General features: G+C 40.1%; 1 protein-coding gene across 1 annotated transcript in view; it reads left to right on the top strand.

Annotated features, from left to right (window-relative positions):
• The first annotated feature begins 7,389 nt into the window (after nucleotides 1-7,389).
• LOC109961699 (protein tyrosine phosphatase receptor type C) overlaps nucleotides 7,390-16,240 on the top strand; it is a 20,896-nt gene continuing 12,045 nt past the window's right edge. Inside the window, exons 1-5 of the mRNA XM_020602710.1 lie at nucleotides 7,390-7,702; nucleotides 7,819-7,928; nucleotides 12,002-12,016; nucleotides 15,721-15,870; nucleotides 16,117-16,134. Of these exons, the coding sequence (XP_020458366.1) occupies nucleotides 7,865-7,928; nucleotides 12,002-12,016; nucleotides 15,721-15,870; nucleotides 16,117-16,134 (247 nt within the window). The 5' untranslated portion in view covers nucleotides 7,390-7,702; nucleotides 7,819-7,864. The remainder of the gene's footprint in view (nucleotides 7,703-7,818; nucleotides 7,929-12,001; nucleotides 12,017-15,720; nucleotides 15,871-16,116; nucleotides 16,135-16,240) is intronic.

Genomic DNA, 16,240 nt, shown 5'->3' with positions numbered 1-16,240 from the left:
AGAGCGGTAGGAGAGAGAGAGAGATACAGTATACATGGAAGACATGAATCCATTTCTGTGTGTGTGTGTGTGTGTGTGTGTTTGAGTTTTATACCATGAGAGGACATTTTGCCCAGTTCTCACTTTTGGGCACACTGAAAAGGACTATTGTAGGATTAAAATTAGGTTTAGGTTACAGTTAGGCTAAGGTAAGGTTTGAGGTTGGTGGGGTTATGGTCTGGGAAATGTGTTATGTCAGTGAGTGTCCTTACAAAGATAGCTGCACAAACATATGTGTGTGTGTATGAAATGTAAAAATGGATGGACCTTCCACTTCCTGCTGCATCAGGTATTTGTTTGGCGTATGGGATTCTTTCCTTTCCACAACCACACACAAATATATGTATGTATGTGGGGTGAATCTGTGGTTCATTTTGATTTATACATTCATCTTCATGTGGTGTGTGTATATGTATTTTTGATATTATACATCAACATTTAATGACAGCAGGAGGGCGGGTGCCTGCACATTTTTTCTGTTTGGTTTGAATGCACCAGATCTGTCACTACACGGGGGGTAGAGAGAATGTCATGGAAAAGGTATGTCTTTCTTCATTGTATCCATCCACATAGTATTTTAATTGGGTTTTCTCCCCACAGAAAAAAGAGAGGGAACAGAGGTGAGAGGAGGGATGAATCATGAAGGGGTGGATGGGAGAAGAAAATGTGCTGCTCTGGGTTTCCATCTTCACCACCCCAGCTATGCCATCTCATCATTGGTGCCCTCACAGTAACCACACAGCAACGCACCTCTATGCACACGCACTCCGGCTCAGCTCTTAGTGGTATTCTGTAGTGTTGTAATGTGTTTTTATTGAGCCTCATTGAACAGTAGTGCAGCTGACATTCCTTCCGTGTTGGAGAAGGCTGCTTCATAGAAACATAATAATACTACTAAACCTGAACCATCTCCTTGTGACTGTCAAACACTCGCTCAGCAATGGGCAAACAGTTTGAGCTTGGGATATGGGGCCAAGAATGCAGACTGTGTGTGCGTGTGTTGATAATATGTGTGTATATAAATATGGCAGTGAGCGTGCGTAAGCGTGCGTGAGCGTGTGTGCGTGTGTTGTATGTTGATGGTTGATGTACAGGTCTGGAGGGCAAACGCTCTAGGCTGCTCTCGTTAAGAATCTGTCAGTCATCGGCAGAGAGGAACCAAAAGCAGTCCAAATCGCAACAGTGAGCGGGTATATGTGGGTGTACACGTGTTTGTGTGTGTATAAAATGCAATCAGCCACTTGGCTATTCCAAAAAAAAAAAAAACAAGTGAGCAGAGCGATATGTGTGTAAATGGAGTATGGCTGTGGTGCAATGTGAAGCCACACTGCCCTCCAGTGGTTTTCAGTTGGTTCACCACTGCAGACAACCCTGGCACTTTGTGGAGCTCTGGAAGTGGAGGCAGTCTTTGTAGATGGGGCGTAACAGCATGAGGCAGGCACGAGGTTCACACAGAAGATTTGAGAATTGGAGACATGTAAAATATTTTTCTTAGACAAAATTAGAAGATATGGCTTGATGTAAATGGTAAACTCGGGGGAGGATGCATGAAGCGTGGCAGTGTTAAAGTCTGCAATGACACTGAGCTAAAGAGTGTAGGCAGGAAGTAAAAAGAGGAAGTGTAAAAGGGACTGTGACAGTAATCTCTAACACTTGTTACTGCCTGTATCATGCACACAACATAGTCTCTGTATTCTTTAGTAAGAGATATTTGGAAAGAAGCAGATATCGGTGTGGACGTTTGTTCTGGTTGTATGTTATAGTGGGTGTTATGTATTACTGCGTCACAGTGAGAAATGACTGTACCAGCCACTTTACTCATTTTGGTTGTCTAAGCCTGACCAGCATTTTGGAGACTACACTGAGAATGGTCATTATCAGTAGGAAGAATCAGTAGGATGAGCTGGACATTCACTGCCACTAACAGCCTGTGTCATGTGGAAGCTTTAGCACAAGATGCCATTCAGATCCTGCCAGCTTTATATTTCTGCAGCACTTTGAACCAACTCAGTGCTTTTTATGATTTTCATCATCTTTGACCCAACTTTTGTATCCTGCACCTTCCTTATCCCATCTTTATCTAAAACCAACACTTTCAAACAGAATAACAATGAATCTAGTTTTTTTGTTTGTTTATTTTGTCTGTATTGAGATTGAAATTTCAGTAAAGGTTTAATGTCTTTTTTTCAGGTTTACTCAATGTTTTGACAGTTCTGGTCTCAGAAGATAGTTTTTTTAAATAAAACACAGCAGGACTGCCCTTGAATGCATTCTTAATGTTTTGCATACACTTGCATCATGGCTGCCATCTTTATAATGTCTGTAAAACATATTTAAATCATATTTAAAGTGTTAAAACTTCTGTTCAGAAAACAACAGACAGATGTTGAACAGGCTGAATTGCAGAGTGACTCTCTGAAACTCTTAACCCACGTACGAGTGTAGGTGCACCGTGCAAAGGGTGGAGGAAAAATTGCATGCATCTGAGTGTAGCTCGCACACACACGCTTGCAATACATTTTTGTCTCCCCTCCTTGTGGTCACAGCTGTGAATACACAGAAGAGCTAAGAGCCCAAATGTCAGTAGGATAAGGTGTCGCCTCCCACCTCCACTGCCCTCACTGCTAGTGATGAGAGGAGAGGAGAGGAAGAAAAGAGAGTACTGGGATAAAAAAGAGACAGGAAACGAAACTAGGTAAAACTTCTGAGCAACAACCCAAGTTTATAGAAATTGAAGAAAAAAAAGAACTGGGGAAGCTGTGACACAGTTTCTCACTCAAACCACACCCCATTCTACTACCTCTATATAAACAGCCAAATCTTAAAATAGAGGCCTGAGATCCTTTTACTGTTAACACCAGCAATTACAGTAGGTTCATTCTGATCAATATGTAGATGGAAATCACAATACCTACCCTCACTTTGTTTACTATCTCTGCTTGTGGCATTTACTTTACCTGATCGATAACAGAGGACGTTTCAGCTATACTTTTATTCTGATACTCTTCTGTTCTTTACACACCTTTAATGACATCGGGGATGTACCTAAACTAAAGTAAGATCAGCATTTCCCCAAAACCAAACTAAGGAACTTCTGTTATGTGGGAGGAAAGACGCTGTCTAGTTTCCCTTCACCTTGCAGCCTCACAGGTTTCTATCTCTGATGGATGTGGAACAGGGAGCTACAAAAAAGAATTTACTGAGCTTCTCTGGGGTTGAGTAGGGTTAAATTAAAATCCCAGTTCGAATATCAAAATAATGTAACATGGTTTTAGTTAAAAATATGATTTCTTCTAAAGTATTAGCAGCGATTTCTATGTGTGCCATAATATATACCGGTACTGAAAACATGTTTTTATGGGTTCCCACCCACCAACCCATTACTTATGGTTTTATGTCCTTTATAAGGATAATGTACAATGAATGATCGTGACTACATGGGACACAATTTGTAGTAAATGACAGTAATTATGTGTTTGGGTGCACATATGTATATACCAACAGTACACACATTACACCTTACCATAAATCACAGGTGACATTTATAATGTCAACACAACAACCAGTGAATGGCTACTGTAGACTGCCAGTTTTCACACTTTAGATTTGTACAAATATAACAGATATAACATGGCAACAGAGCTTTGGCGGTGCATGTAGGCAGGTGTTTTTTACCTTTGACAAGACAGCTGTTTCCATTCTGTATGCTAAGTTAATCATCTCCCAGCTGTAGCTTCATATTTATGGTATAGGCATGAGATTAGTATCAGTCAGGGATAGAGTGGGTCGACCTCTGATCGCAGGGTTGGCGGTTTAATTCCCAGTCTCTCCAGTCCACATGCAGAGGTGTCCTTGGGCAAGACACTGAACCCAAAGTTGCTCCCGGTGGCCAGGCCAGTACCCTGCATGGTGGCTCCGCCACCTTCAGTGTATGAGTGTGTACGTGAATCTGTAAAGCACTTTGTAGAAGTAAGGTAGAAAAGTGCTATATAAGAGCATTAGAGCAATTTGTGACTGCTACACGATGGAATGTAGACTCCAAAACAAACTCAGTGACCATTCTTGATATGCTCTATAAACATATACACATACATTGCATGTTAACCAAACAAAGCTATTTTCACACCAACTGCTGATTCGTGATTCATGAATTTTGTTGAGGTCACCAAAGCTGGGCAGTGTGTGCTCACACTAGGCCTAGAGGAGGGTTGTGATGGAGGGCCAGACAATAAAACTACTTGACTGAAGTTAGGACAAGACTGTTGCAAAACCACAACCTTTCCCTGATCATGGAATATCGTGATCATGGTTGAACAATAAAAATGTCAAAAGTGACTAATAGTGTGAACCAAAGCCACAAGTCTTACAGCAAAATAGCTAGACATCCATGCACGGCACCAAACTCCGCATCCATATATGAACAGATCAACGTAATGGTATCGGGAGTCATGGTATTGATAAAGTGAATTAAAATAATGCAAAAGAAAGTTCTGCTGTCATGGTGTCTCAAGGTGGTGACAGTTGTTTTTCTAGCATCCACACCAACGCTGCCAAAAATGTACACTGTGTTTTGGTCACAGGGTGGCTGAAGGGCCTGTAGACTGTCATTCTGTCTCTACTGGCTCTTCTTTTGTAACTTTTCCAAATGACGTACACGTTGAAATTCCACCTAACAATCTTACTGAGCTATTTTAGTGCAAAATAAAGCCCCATAGTGTGACAATGTTGCAAGGAAGATGCTGTGGTTAGCTGACTTTGTCCAGCGACTGACTCACTTTTCAGGCCATGTGACTTCTGTTTTCAATTTGTGGTTAGTTTTTGAAATAGCAGCGAGTTGCCCAGATGGCCTCAGAAAAGCAGCGTGTGTCATTTCATTGTGCAATTCAAACCAAAGACAGCAGCCTTTCATTGCCAACTTGTGCTTGAAATAATGAAGACTAGTGCCAATGTGGCCTTGAAGCCCTGGTTGTGTACCCTCTCAATATTGTTTCTGCAATAATTAAGCGAATAACGTGGAATTAACCTCAGAAAATGTAAAAGAAAAAAGTATGCAGGACAGTGTTAATAAACAGTGAGTCAGGGAGCAATGACTAATTTCTTCATCAGTAGCACGTTTGTTTATTTCAGTTCCTTTCTGGGGCTGAATCCAGAACCACAGTTGTTCTGTTTTGGCAGTTTTGCCAAGTTTGCAGTCACTTCTGTAATGGAGGGCAGTGGCAAAGTTAGATTTACATACAAGTTGCTTATTTGTTGTTTCATAAGCTTACACTTAAAAAAGGTTAACTGTATGCTGCCCTTCCTTTTGCTTTCTGTTCTAACCGTAAATGCATCTCGCCCCTCTCTCGCTCACAGTAATCTGGAGCAGAAGTATTGTAGGAGGCTTTCGGTAGTTTCACTATGTGTATCGAATGTAGATGCAGTTCCTAGAACATGATCTATTGCTAAAATAATCATGAGAAACGTGTGAGATGTGTAATAGGCAGACAGTTGCCTGTTGATACATTACTGTATATTTTTTACTTAGTGAGATACAGTCATGGTTTGATGGTGCTGATGTACTGTGGCACCTGTCAGTGGCAGATGTATAGTAAAGTGACCATACAGTACCAGCTATAGATTAAACTGTGTTTTTAATAATGTTGGGGAAAAAAATTGTGAGGTTAACAGGAGCTCTAGGGAATATTCACACATAGTGCATGTACATTTAAGTCTGCAGCCAACCTCTGCAAACTCACACTTTGGTGCTTTGAGCTAATGCTAGCATCAGCGTACTAACATGGTGATGCTGACATGCTGATATTTAGCAGGTATAAAGTTTACGATATTCATCATCTTATTTTAGTGTATTAGCATTTGCACAAAAGTAGAGGCTGTCCATTAGTTTTGCAAGTTTTGGGTCACAATATTTTGGATCTGATGATGGCGCTAGATTAAAAGTCAGGGTCACCCAAGTCAGTAGAATTGAATTGGTTGCATCAAACCACAATGAAGCACTTTCCTGTTTCTATGTACATGTATTCAAATGCAACTGTCAAAGATGCAGTCATGCTCTATTTCTAAATATCCTGTCTATCTTTACAATAAACAGAAAGTAACCCTGCATAATATAACTGCTTTAAACAGAATGTGCTTGGTGCTCCGCTGTTGGGTGAATGTCTGTGTGGTTCTGTTAGAGGCTGAGACGCTGGCCTTTCTAATTGGAGAAGTCGATACAAGTCTGCCGTGTGGCAGCACACCGGTAGTGCTGATCTATACCTACTACATAGATGTCAGACCTGGGTACCTGACACCATTAAAAGATGACTTCTATTGCACTAACATGATGTTGCTTGCTTAAGAGTCACTTCCTGATTACAAGAATCTTCAGTCTCAGAGGTGGAAATAACCAAATACCATGTGTTTCACTGTTCTAGGAGGAAATCCATATTTGGATCTTCATACTGAAATGTGAAGTCTTTGTTGGAAACACGGAACTTTCCTATTAGGTTTCAGATTCAAACTTAATTCCACAGAAATATTTATCACTTAGAAAGAAAATAACCATTGTGAAAAAACTGAAGGTTCGGTGTGATTTGTGTGTTCTTGTATTTGTACCATACTGTTCTCTATAACCCTTCTATCAGCTCAGTTACTGACTGTCTGAACTCAAAAATGGGCCTGTTTAGTTGCATGTACAGTATAATTGTCATATAATTGCAAGACGCAGCGGAGTGTGTTTTATCCAGATTCACATCAGCTCACCACCCATGTTGGAGCCTCACTCCCTGGAGAGTTTCTCTACTACTCTCCTTCCTCTTTTATCCCTTGTTTTCTTGTGTATGTAAACAGAAGTAAAGCATTTTGGACTCCAAGGCAGAGCATGATGATCAAACACAGTGCACGATCAGTGATTGAAGACACATCTGACATCTCGTATAAATGTATTTCATACAGATGAAACATCAGAAATGATTCGCTTCACGGGTGATTCACAGAAAAGTAATTTGCTTCACGAGCCAGTGGCCGCGCTTTCTCTCTTTAGACTGAAAGAAAAATAATGACAACAGTGTTTAAGCGGGGAAAGGCTTGGTCTCTGTTCTTGCACGTTGCAGTACTAGCTCCACATGCATTATGACTACATCATCCAGAGGTTGTAGGCCTGTAAGATTAAATACAGGGAGGAGTCAGATAGAAATCAGAGAAGCTCTAAGAAGTTTCACTACTTGTTGTCTTGTGTCTCAGATGTACAATTCCTCATGATGCGTTTCAAAGTCTAACAGGAATGAATCAGTCAGAAGACACAGACCCTTGTTTTTCTTTCTTCATTTTCTGTGCCTGTTGATACACTGAGTCAGAAAATAGTCATATATTAAGCATCAATCCAAAAGCCTAGCATGTCAGACAGCCCTTAAAGTAAAAAAAGCTGCACCCTAAAGCTCAACTTCACTCTTTTTTTGTCAGAGGGTTTTCACACTTGAGCAAAAGTAAGTGAAGATAATGTGAGAAAAGACTTCCTGTTCATGGTGGCGTATCTGAAATGAAACTTCCTGTCGCTGAACGTTAAGGTAAAGGCAGGCTTTTTTGGTGTGACGTCACTCTTACTTGCCTGACTTGAAACCAGAGGCGAGGTTTAGGGTTTGGGGAACAAGTCCAGGAAGCTGTGTCGACTGATAAGACGCAAAACGTATGTAGCTTAAAATAAGACAACATTTTCAGTTATTTCTCTTTTCGAGTTGAGTTTAGAATCAGAAATACGGGTTCAATTTGCCGTGTGAATATCTGTCCATTGGTCCCCACTAGGACTGTATCGTATGGTGTGTCGCCGTCCACACCCTAACTCCTGGACATGGCAGGTCTCTGTGGTCTGAAGATCCTACTGCTGTGGGCTGGTATCATCGCTTTGAGTAAATGTAAGTACCCTCTGACCTTCTCCCTTGGGGGGGGGGGATTCTTTATGAAGAGTTGTGTTCTGTGTGCCATCTGAAAGTCTTCAAGAAGTTAAAATCTGTAAATGGTGCAAAACATGAAGGTGATGAGGTCTGTTGTTCTAAATGTCAGCATGTGATCACATTTATGAGAAAAAATTTAATATACTCTGTGTCTGACAGCGGAGCAGTTTGACAGTTTGCTTTTGTTGAAAGCTGGAAAACATCACTACACAAAATGTAATCGTTTAAAGCCCAAACCGAGGGCAGAGATGTCAAGCTACAGTATAGCGTGTCTTTGAGTCGTGTCTCTATTTCTGCTACTTCACTTTTCTTAAACTTCCCAAACCCAAGAACAGAAGACTGTACAAGTACATACTTGTGATGTGCAAAGCCGAACAGTGACGGGTTTGCGAGCCCCTTTGGCAAAAGAATAAACACTTATGTAAAATCAAAGGCCGCTGATAATAAGAAGAGTCTCTTTATAACATGTTCTTTAATTTGGTGCAATACTTTGGGAATTTTTACAGTCATGTTTCTGTTCTGCTTTGACAGTGTGTGTGTGTGTGTGTGTGTGTGTGTGATGGTGAGAGTGTGCATGTGTGTGTGTGGAGGGCGAATGGTGTGTGTGTGAGAGTTGGGGGGGGGGCCCTACCTCACTGCCTCTAGCATCACTCAGAGGTTTGCTCCTATTCAATACAAACCTTTTCTGCTATTTTCACCTTAAACATCTGTTCACACGAGCTGTAACAAACCGATCACTGTATTTATTTCAGTGTCGTCTTGTCGTCAGTCAGGGTTAGTATTTGCCATTTGTTTCTAACACACATTTCTGAGCTAGGGTGCAAGGTGAGTCATCATGGTACACCGCATCAACAGACGTTTGCTTTTTATAGGTCCTCGTTTTTCCATTGATCCACCATCATTTCTCTAAATTAAACATTGTGCTGAGCTGCAAATAATTTAAATTTCATTAACTTAGCTTAACAATGATAGGTTATAACCAGTGGTGGATAACAAATACAAAGGGGCTTTATTGGCATTAAAGTAAAAAAAAAAACTGTTACCGCAGCGTCAAAATACAATTTATATTTTATAAATATCTAAAAAGTTGGACAGGTGCACAATAATAACATTAAAATGGATTAATTTCCAAATCTCAAAATAAAATATGGCTTAAAAATGTGATAGTGTCCTCAGCCCACTGCACTATATGGCAGTGAAGTATGGGGTCCACTCAGCCATTATAGCTATACTTGTTGGGACAAACACCCAGCAGAATCTTTACATGCAGACACATTTTCCATGTTCACAGAAAAACACCAACATGCAGCATTCATGTCCAGCAGAAGCAGGCAGGTACCCACTGGTAATTAACATCGCCTTAATTTCAGCCCCCTAGTCACTGTCCACTGCAAAGCCCCTAAAGCCAAGAGCTGAGCCCAGACAGGACCCCTGTGTTAGAAGTCAGACTAACCACCTCCTCTCAGACACACTGACCAGTCTCACTACGACACCTTTCCAAGCTCGAAGGGCACTTTAGTACCACTCTAATGCACTTCGTGTGTCTTCTGCTTTTATGGTACTTTATGCTTCTGTGCTATGACATCACAGGAAAACATTGGGTATTTTACATGATCTCACTTTGCAGATTAATATTTGGAAAACTTCTAGTAAATGTATAAAATACAGTGCATTGCTACATAATGAATGGAACTACCAAATAGCCACCCCCTGTTTCCACGTGCACTGAATGCATCAGTAGTAATTATCTAACATTATAATATAAAACAACATAAATGTGACAAAGGAAATGTTGCCGAAACAGCTGGTGGATACTTTTATCATATTTTATATAAATACTTTCTTCAGTTTTACTTAAGTACAGTTTTGAATGCAACATTTTTACTTTTGACAGACACAAAGTGGTATTTTACCCAAGTAAAAGATCAGAATTCTTCTTCCAAAACTGTTTAAAATCCAGTAAAATAGCATTTAATTAATGTATTTTATTATATAACACATCATTAAGAGGGGCACTGGTGTAGAAGGGGAATATTTATTAATGCATTGAATATTAATTATGTATATGCTGTGTACAAATGTCTTTTTTTTTGGTCATTAAACCAAGTAAAAGTCTCTGAGTTTTACATGGACTTTTTATTATATAATACCATACAAATACATACTTACTATTGAAACATATGGATTAAGTGTGCATATACAGTAATGGTATATCACCATAATATTATATAGCAGACAGTAAGAAACACAGTATGTCTTAGTCCCAAGTCCCCAAATTAGTTTGTGTTTAAAAATTGGCTCAACTAGTTCTTCCCTGTGGTTTTCTCATCATTGTTGCTGAACAATTAGAGTAAATGGGGGAGAGCTGCTCTTAAGATGCAGATTTTCAAGTGTTCTTTAGCTGCAGCAGGACACAGTTGTGTGATCAAATATTCGACCACTTCCGTGTTCCATTCTGAGTTGCCTTCACTTCCTGGCAGAGCAGATCGGTGCGGGCCGAGCCGACTGAAGCAGAGCAGTAAATGACTTGAGAATTCTTAAACAAAAGGGGAAGTGCTGTGCCTAAAATGAAGAAGTGAGGTCAGAGAAATTAAGCATGCTGCACTATTAATGCAGACTCTGGCAGGAGGTGGAGGGTACTTGGCACAAAGTCTGCATCAAATGCAAAATATGATAAAAGATATAAAAAGAAAACTGTTACTGTACATGAGAGATAGATCCAAACACTGGATGTCAGTCATGTAAATGAATTCAGTGAAAGGCGTTTGCAGGCACCTGAGCACCAGTTGTCACCAAACTGTAGCTCCTGTTGTCTTGTTGTGCATCTCTATGGTTGCACTGTCTCTGCTCCTCTACCTCTGTCTTCCTCCGCTTGTGCTTCTCTCTCGACCACACTTGGGCAAAGCAGTTGTGACTTTGAACGGGCTGATGTAACAATATGATTATCACACCTTCAGCTCACACTCTGCCCTGAGGAAACTGAAAAAAGAAGCGCTCAACAGATCAAGGAGGCAGCACCTAAAACTAGTTTAGTCAATTTGAAGACAATTTAAAAACTTTAATAAGAGCAGAAAAGAGATTTTTAAAATAATTTTTACATAGTAGTTTTTTTCTTTTCTGGGCTCAGTGTGGCTGAAACAAATGTGTATGACGTCAGGGTTAGAATCCCTCCTTCTGTATGAGGTTTCTCATATCCAAAATATTCATAGTGCACAGTTGCATCTTTCAAACATTTCACAGAAACAATTCAAAACATCAGTTAAGCCAAAAAAACTGGCATACTGTAATTAAGTTGTATAGAGTGGTGAAATGTCACTGCAGCGAGCATGCATCGCTGCTCGATAAACACGAATGCACCAAACCACATCCTGAGGCTCATTGTTTGACTGTCCCACATCACCTCATCATTCATTGCTACTGTTTTAAAGAGCAATTGGTTAAAAGAGCAAAGGGAGAGAATTAGGGATGCAGTGACATGCGGCCAAGCTCATTTTGCATTCTTTTATTTCAGTAACTCAATAAAACTAATATAATATCAGAGTGCAGATGCTGAAAAACAAAGACAGTACATTTATAAAGATGTGAATTATGTTCAGTGCATACAGTATGGATAGACCGTAACAAAGACAAGCCACCATGAAAGTCTATCTGTGATTCAGTATAAGCCAGAGATCTGTCCAAACTGGAACCAGTTTTGTGAGCATGAGTTGGTTCTAGGTTTTAGTGCAAAGCAGGAAATTGCGGTTTGTCTTCTGCCTCCTCACCACAATGCCATAGCAACCAGGTTGCACAGCGTTGCCTCAGAGAGACAAGTTCAGATGAAAATGGTCTTTTTCCTCTTTCTGACCTGAGACTGCTTTGGTCCTGTTGTTAGTCAGATAATAAAACATAAAGAACATTTTAAAACCTTTACTTTATGTTGATGTATGTGGTTTGTTTCTTTTGCTGCATATTCATATATAGTACAGTCCACTGGACTTATATGACAAAAAAGCTGCAATGATTTACAAGTTTTCCCTTTTTTCTAATTCCAGGTGAAGACAAAACAAGTGAGTTGCAATTTATCCATTACCTAACATGTTTAATTGTTAATATAATGATTAACATGCTTCATTCTAATTGTGCCACCGTCTGTACTATACTGTGCCACGGCGTCGCTGCACACTCTTTATACTGTCCCATCTCTTCAGAGCCACAGCAGCACCAAAGCCAGATCTTTCTCCAAGGTTTTGAATGAGTGACAGAAACAGGAATATGTTTTCTCACTCTTATTAAACAGTTTGATTGGCACTGGCCTCCATTTCAGTGACCTGTCTCAACCAAGGTTTTAATTGTAGACACTAAAAAACAAATCCAGTGTAAGCCATGTGTGAAAACCTGGCAGCTACATGATAAACAAGTAAAAGTGATGTTTTTATATCCCACCATTCCCTAACATGTGGTTAGGTCACTGTTATCCTTAACACCCAACCAGTGATTTTCACTGATGTTCAAGTCCAGTGCAGGAAACACCCCAACATACATTGAACTTTACTCACAGGTATTTTCTTGCTTGTTTTAAAGCTGGGCAAAAACAAACTAACTGCTTGGATATACAGCATGTACTGTAACTCACCACTTCTCCCAGAAAATTGTTGTGACCACAGTTTTTGGTCTTCTCATGTTTATTTCTTTTGTTTGCATTGGAACAACACAAAGCAGCAGAGAAAAAACACAAATTTGATACATTCCACACAGAACTCCAAAAATTCTGGGGGAAATCATCAGAAATAGTTGACCCAGGGAGGGGGACCAAATTGCTGACACCTAAAAAAGAACCTAAAAAAGCCAGATTGGAGTTTGGCCTGTGGACTGATGAGACTAAAATAGAGCTTTTGGGCAGAGCACATCATTCAAAGAAAAGAACACGCTCTCTACAGTCAAGCACGGTGGAGGTTCACCGATGTTTTGGGATTGCTTAGCTGCTTCAGGCACTGGGTGCCGACTGTGTGTGCGGCATTGTGAAATCTGAAGACTACCAACGAATTCTGGGGCACAATGTAGGGCCCAGTGTCAGAAAGCTGGGTCTCCATCAGAGGTCATGGGCCTGACAGCAGGACAATGACCCAAAGCAGACTTCAAAAAGCACCAGAAATGGTTTCAGACAATGAGCTGGAGAGTTCTGAAGTGGCCAGTACTGAGTCCAGGTCTAAATCCCATAGAGCACCTGTGGAGAGGTCTCAAACCAGTAGCCAGGAGAAGGAAGCCTTCAAATCTGAGAGACGGCAAAAGAAGAGTGGTCCAGAAATCCAGTAGAGAGGTGGAAGAAACTCATTGATGGTTACAGGAAGTGATTTCAGTTACCAATACCAAAGAATTTGTGATTGCAACAATTTTCTGGGAGAAGTGGTTTGTTATCTGACAGAAATGCAGGAGTGCCAATATTTTTGGCCATTGTTCACACAATGAAATATATTCACATTTTTCTTTCTTGTCTGATTTGCCTGAAAACTGTGAGTTAAGAAGAAAGCCAGACTTCTAAACTGATGATGTGCTCTGCTCTGTGCCTAACCTCTGTCCAGGCTGTTTGTCAGGTTATACTGTAGATCTGCTGTAGTGCTAATTAGATGCTTTTGATCTCATTTAGAGAAACTTCTAGGTCAAACACAAGAAGTTTTAAATAACCTAAGAGTCAGAAGTAGAAAAGAGCAGCAGTCCTGTTGACTGTTGTTCAAGTCACAGTGATAAGTCACATTTTACAAAGGTTAGCAAGATGCAGGTTTTATTTTCCATCATAGGAACAAGAACGTCACTGATTATCAAGCCTCTGAAACATCTAATATTTTCTAATAGTGGATCTTCAGTGACTGGGATGATCTGTCTGAAAATAACATTTTCTATATAATATGGAAAACTTGTTTTCATCTTATTAACTGATCCTGGTTTATAGAATTTAATAAAGGTAGTCAGTTTATTTCTAGGACAAAGTACAGAAACTCTTTTTTTTTTGTGAGAAACAAATAGAAACTTGTGATCAAAGTTGAGACGAGTTGTCATTCAGTGTTCAGACTGAGACTTCACTGACAAATAACAGTTTATATAGTTTTTATTGTTAAAATCAGTAAGAAGCTAAGCCAGTTAAGATGCTGGTGCAGCGTTATCCCACCACTGTACCACTGTCTTCATACTCCTGTTAAGGTTGGCCACAGGTAGGTTGTTACACTGAAGAAACTGGATTTATGTTGATGTCATCATGTAGCAACTTTTAATTTTGTTGGAACTAGTATTATGAGATTGTGATTATCCTGATCTTTTCCTTGGAATGTACGTTATTCAACCATCTTACCTCCACTCACTGCCACAAATTCCACTTTACCTTCAGACAACTTACCTCCACGCACCATGGCAGCATCTACTGCCATGCCTCCCGACTTCTCAGGAAGTGCCAACAAACCTACACTCACTGTTACCTCAGACTCCTCCAATCAGACACTCAGTTCAACCAACGTGTCTGATAATGCATTCAGCCTCAGTCTACAGCAGTATTAGTCATGTTACAGTAGTACTACAGTACATTTAGCATGATTAGATCCTGAAATGGTTGTTAAGCATCATATCAGGTAAGACTGTTGGCAGTAAAATCTTTCTCTGTGAAGATGACCTCCAGCATGCTCTCCATCCTGCAGCCAGTCCTACTCCTACTACCACTGCACCCCCCTCAAACATGTCCTTACCTGCACCCACCAACCAATCATCCTCTCAGGCAAACACCACTCAAAAGCAGACCTCACCTCCAGTCACACACCCCAACACCACAACGACTCCTACCACCACAGGTTGGAATTTTCTCCAGTATTATAAAGGATTGTAATAACATTGTGTTATTGATGTGAGTGATGAAAAAGGACACAGTAACACTAGAGCTGATGAGGTTTGGATTATAAGCTGCTCATACATGGCAGGCACTTGCTGCACTTGCATGGTGCTTTGAAAGATTATATTAGATTACTGGTGTTGCAAAGTCATATGTTAATGTTTTCTTTTACTCTTTTCTTTTTTACTCTTTTAAATGCTTCCTCCAGACTCTGCACCTCCACGTTGTATCAATTATAAACATAGTTACAATATGTTTTCAGACACTTGTAATAATTATATTGTATTGAGTGTCTGTTTCTTTCTTGCTTTAAAATGAAGACAGTGAAAGTTTATGTTTACATCAAGTATATAATATGTTTTTATCTTCAACATACACAGAAACATGTTCAGCTTCAGCATGAACAAAGTGTCTGGAACAACAATTAAGTAGTGACACTGTCTTTGTAACGTTGACATCATGTAGCAACTTTTAATTTTGTTGGAACTAGCATTATGATATTGTGATTGTCCTGATTTTTCATTGAAATACACATAATTCCGGTGTCTTACTTCCAATCACTGCCACAAATTCCGCTTTACCTTCAGACAACTTACCTCCACTCACCATGGCAGCATCTACTGCCATGCCTTCAAACTCAGCAAGTGGTGACAACAACCCTACACTCACCTCGCCCACTGTTGCCTCAGACTCCTCCAGTCAGACACTCAATTCAACCAACGTGTCTGGTAATGCATTCAGCCTCAGTCTACAGCAGTATTAGTCATGTTACAGTAGTACTACAGTACATTTAGCATGATTAGATCCTGAAATGGTTGTTAAGCATCATATCAGGTAAGACTGTTGGCAGTAAAATCTTTCTCTGTGAAGATGACCTCCAGCATGCTCTCCATCCTGCAGCCACTCCTACTCCTACTACCACTGCACCCCCCTCAAACATGTCCTTACCTGCACCCACCAACCAATCATCCTCTCAGGCAAACACCACTCAAAAGCAGACCTCACCTGCAGTCACGCAGCCCACCACCACAACGACTCCTACCACCACAGGTTGGAATTTTCTCCAGTATTATAAAGGATTGTAATAACATTGTGTTATTGATGTGAGTGATGAAAAAGGACACAGTAACACTAGAGCTGATGAGGTTTGGATTATAAGCTGCTCATACATGGCAGGCACTTGCTGCACTTGCATGGTGCTTTGAAAGATTATATTAGATTACTGGTGTTGCAAAGTCATATGTTAATGTTTTCTTTTACTCTTTTCTTTTTTACTCTTTTAAATGCTTCCTCCAGACTCTGCACCTCCATCGTGTGAGTATCAGTTTAAAACATAGTTACAATATGTTTTCAGACACTTGTAATAATTATATTGTATTGAGTGTCTGTTTCTTTCTTGCTTTAAAATGAAGACAGTGAA

Source organism: Monopterus albus, unplaced genomic scaffold, assembly GCF_001952655.1.
Source record: "Monopterus albus unplaced genomic scaffold, M_albus_1.0 scaffold58.1, whole genome shotgun sequence".
NCBI classification, from domain to species: domain Eukaryota; kingdom Metazoa; phylum Chordata; class Actinopteri; order Synbranchiformes; family Synbranchidae; genus Monopterus; species Monopterus albus.
The sequence above is the reverse complement of the archived record's forward strand: the minus strand, read 5'-3'. Positions and strand labels throughout refer to the sequence as shown.